Below are 3,848 nucleotides of genomic sequence, written 5' to 3'. Positions count from 1 at the left end.
TGGAGCGGCCCACAGCTCCTCCCGGGCTTCTCAGCTTTGATTCAAACCCAGAACCCAAAGGAGTTCCTCTTACATTCTGGCCCAGATTCTTCTCCCATGCAGCTCCTGTGGCAAGCAGGGGCCCAGCTCTTCCCACATTCCTCCATTCCTGCAAGTTTGCTTTTTTCCATTCTTTGCCTTGCTTTGCTTTGCATTCCTTTGTTGTGCTATGGTTAGCTTTCTTACTTGCCTTCTCTATATTTGTTGCCATCTGTTGCTTTTTATTCTCTTTTTGCCTCCGTGTTTCATTATTTTCCCCTCAGCCTTTGTTCCAGGAATGTCTTTACGGCCAAGCCAGGTGTTGTCACGGGTACAGGAAATGCTGCCGGCCATCCTGTAAGCTGGCAGCTGATCACCAGCAGGTGTTTAAGTCACCCAGCCCCAGGCATCTCACTGACATCTACCTGATGGCGCTGGAAGGGCTGCACTGCCCACACTGGCCTCCCTTTGCTATTTGCTGCATTGATTCCTTACTTCAGCACGTGGCAGACCTCAGTAATGCAAATGACTGATAAAGCAAGCGTCAGTGGTTTGCAATGCGCTGATGTTAGAAAGGCTTCAGGGAGCGGCAGCGCATTCCTGTGTGCAGCGGTGAGGAAAAAGGAGTAACAAGAAGGTATATATAAAGGTACTAAATTAATTTATTAATGACTTACTCCTAACACTAACATCTAACAGTATAATGGGCAAAAGCCCAACTGGATGAAGGGAAATGGAATCAGAAGGAAACCGGCAGTTGGCTGCTCTTTCTTCTCCTCCCCTCCCGTTCCAGGAAAGCAACCACGGCCTTCCAGACTTTGCTGTCTTATTCCACGATGAGAGGGGTTGTGTAGAGGGAATGCCGGATCCCAAAAGTGGAGGCAGGCGCCTGGGGCTTGATCAGCGTCACCTGGGAGGGCAGAAAGGAAAGGCAGATCAGCAAGGGCCCTTCTTTGCTGCCCTTGCTCCCTGCTGTCCTGCACCCCTCCCAATCCCAGACAGTCCCTGGTGCCTCACTGGGAAGGGCTGAGCGCCAGTGCAGAGCCGGTGCAGCTCCCTGCTAGAGCAGAGCTGGCTCAGGGAGGTGTGCTGGCCTTACATGTGCTCTTATGGGCCCCTCCTGTCTCAAAGAGGGCTGGCTGTGCACCTGGGACCTCACAGCTAACTCTCCTATTCTGGGGGTGTGCTGCTTGGAGCCCCTCTGAGCTGCATCCCCCCCGAAGAGCTTGTGAAAGACCAGCACGGCCCATTGAAGGGAATAGGAGCAAAGGGAGGAAAAGCTGCGTGCTGCACTGTTCCTCACTTCCTCTACTTGGAGGTGGCACGAGGGCAAGGAGCAGGCCTGCTGTCCTGCACTTGGTTCCTGCAGCCAGAAGCTGTTTGGCTGGATGAAGCCTCAGGGAAAGGGGGAGAGGCATGAAGGCTGTGCTTGTGAAGCAGAGGGGAAGAGCTGAGCTGAGGCCTTACCCGGCCTACACTGTAGTCTGCTGGCCCGGGCTTCACTGCTTTGCCCTCTCCCTGTTTTGGTCGGGCTGGCATCGTGTATGCGGGCGCCCTGGTCTTGTACACATCCACAGCCACTCTGGGGAGCGCCGCAGGACCTGGAGTCTGCAAGAGAGGCATGGCCACACGGGGCTGGGGTCACATTCAAGGCTCTCTCTTTCCCTGGAAGGCTGCATTAAGCAAAGTTGCAGCAGGGTTGGAAGCCCCTGTGGCACAGGGAGAGCAGCCCAGGTTCGGATGCTAACATGGAAAAGAGGAGCAGCAGAGCTCACCTTGGCAAGGTCCTCATCAAAGCGACCGCGCTGGCTCCTTCCCCTCATGGAGTAGCAGGGGCTGGCCGATGTGTAGGCTGTATTGGGCCCCATCAGCCTGGGCAGCGTGTAAGTGCCAGGACCTGCAGGAGGAGCAGCAGAGAGTGTGTGCGTGAGGGGATGGAGGAGATGGAAGCAGCAGCGAGGGGCAGCCTGCCCAGCCCGCTGGTGGGAAGTGGAGGGACATCTTGCCCCTCTGCCAGTTCCTGCCTCTCCTCTGACACAGGGCCAGTGCCAGCAGCTTCGAGCATGAGCAGCTGGAGACGCTGCTGGCCGAGAGGTGGTGGTCATGAAAGAAAGCTTGTGGCCCAGCGTCGCATCTTGCCGCACAGGCCATGCAGTAGGCCCTCTGCTGGTGCTGAGCAGCAGCCCGTCCCTGGAGGATGCTCAGGCTGAAGGGTCTGCCTTTGCCAGGGTCACGTACCTGGAGGGCGGTCTGTCCGGAGGGGCTCCCGCCGGAAGGCCATGGACTGCACCGGTGGGCACTTGAAGACGTGCCTGTTGGCAGCTTCGGTGCGGTAGTCACCTGGGACAGAGGAGAGGAGGAAGAAAGCTGTGAAGGGCTGGTCTCCGTCTGCAGCCAGAAAGGGTCCTCTGAAGAGCTGCAGAATTGCTGGGGGACACAGGCAGCACGTGGGGACACTTCTCTGTGCCCCGCCACTATGTCCTGCCTTGCTGTCCCTCCTGTCAGCCCCCTGCTCCTTGTTCTTTTCAGACATAGTGCCTTGTGCCCTGGGCCCATGGTGCTGGGCAGCTGTCCTTCTCCGAGGGCATTTATCGCTGCTCAGAGCAGCTGATGCTCTCTCAAAAAAGACCTACAGCTCCATCAGGGCGTGAGCTGACCCCGGGCAAACGTGCTGCGTGCTCGTGTTGTCTGGGAGAAGTGCTGCAGCAGTGCTACTCACTCGGTCCGGGGGTGACGGTGGTCTTTGTCGTGGGTCGTCCCCGGAGGTGGGTGCCTGGAACCACGTACTTGCCATTCCTAGTGATGGCCGGCTCCACAAAGTAGCAGGGACCTGGCCCACAGCTCTCTGCCGCAGGCCGTTTGGTCCCTCTAAAGGTGTACGCGGGGGCACGGTTTTTTGGTGGGGCTGTGGCCCACGTAACCTAGGAGGAAAAGCAGAAGAGAGCACACCCCTGTGCAGCTGCATGTTTTGAGCTCCTTTGGACCCAGACCAGAAGCAGGCCCCTTTGTCCTCGGGTCACAAGGAGCAGCGCCAGCAGCATTGGCCTTCCTCGGCCAGGCCTGGCTTGCAGCTGCGCCAGAGAGCCAGGAGGCTCTGACAGAACGGGGCAAGGCTGGGGAGCTGCTCTGCCCCTCTGACCAGCCCTGGGGATGGTCGCTGTACCTGTTGTCCCCGGGATGGAGTACTGGGGCCCGGGGCTGGGGAACTGGGCCGAGATGAGGCCACGTGGGCGATGGGGTCTCCAGGTCCCCACCCAGGCTCCGTCCATGCTGGCAGGCATGTGCCTCCAAACCTAAAGGCAAGAGCAGAGCAGTTCCTGACGGGGGTTCCTGAGCAGGAAGGGCCGGCAGCAATTTCTCCTGCTCACTGCCAGTCCTGTGCTACACGCCCCTCACACACACTGCAGCCAAACCCGCATCCTGCAGCTGGGCTCTGCAGCCTGAAGTGTGCAGGAGCTCTCCCTCACCTCTCTGAGCCTTGGAGGACGAGCGCGATGAGGCTGAGCTGCTCTGCTGCTGGGGCTGCTCTCAGGCACAGGGCACGGCGAGCGACTGCGGGCAGCACAGCTCACAAATGAGGTGCCTGGAGCCAGTGGCCGGCTGTCCTTGGGGAGGGCCCGGCGTCGTCATGGCAGCGCACTGTGACAGCACACAGGCTCCGGGTGATGCCATCCGTGCTGTGACATCTGGCTGGCCTGGAGCCATGCCCTCCACGCCTTCTCGGCCTTGCACCCCAACCAGTAAGAAGTCGTAGCTCACACTGCTGACACCTGCAGATGGACCGAGCTCTTAGTTAGATCACACAGCAGAGCTCAGCTTGGTCCTGCTGG

The 3,848-nt window shown here is 59.0% G+C and overlaps 1 protein-coding gene across 1 annotated transcript; it reads right to left on the bottom strand.

Moving 5' to 3' along the window:
* Positions 1-740: 740 nt before the first annotated feature.
* On the bottom strand, positions 741-3,412 carry LOC140265284 (ciliary microtubule associated protein 1A-like). The gene is given in 7 exon segments (XM_072361195.1): positions 741-928; positions 1,486-1,626; positions 1,794-1,915; positions 2,257-2,358; positions 2,738-2,909; positions 2,911-2,939; positions 3,182-3,412. Coding segments are annotated over 7 exon segments (768 nt in total). The 5' UTR covers positions 3,300-3,412; the 3' UTR covers positions 741-844.
* Between the last annotated feature and the right edge of the window lie 436 nt (positions 3,413-3,848).

The sequence above is a fragment of the Excalfactoria chinensis genome, unplaced genomic scaffold (assembly GCF_039878825.1).
Source record: "Excalfactoria chinensis isolate bCotChi1 unplaced genomic scaffold, bCotChi1.hap2 Scaffold_82, whole genome shotgun sequence".
In the NCBI taxonomy this organism is placed as follows: domain Eukaryota; kingdom Metazoa; phylum Chordata; class Aves; order Galliformes; family Phasianidae; genus Excalfactoria; species Excalfactoria chinensis.
Note: the sequence above shows the minus strand (reverse complement) of the source record. Positions and strands in the feature narration are given on the sequence as shown.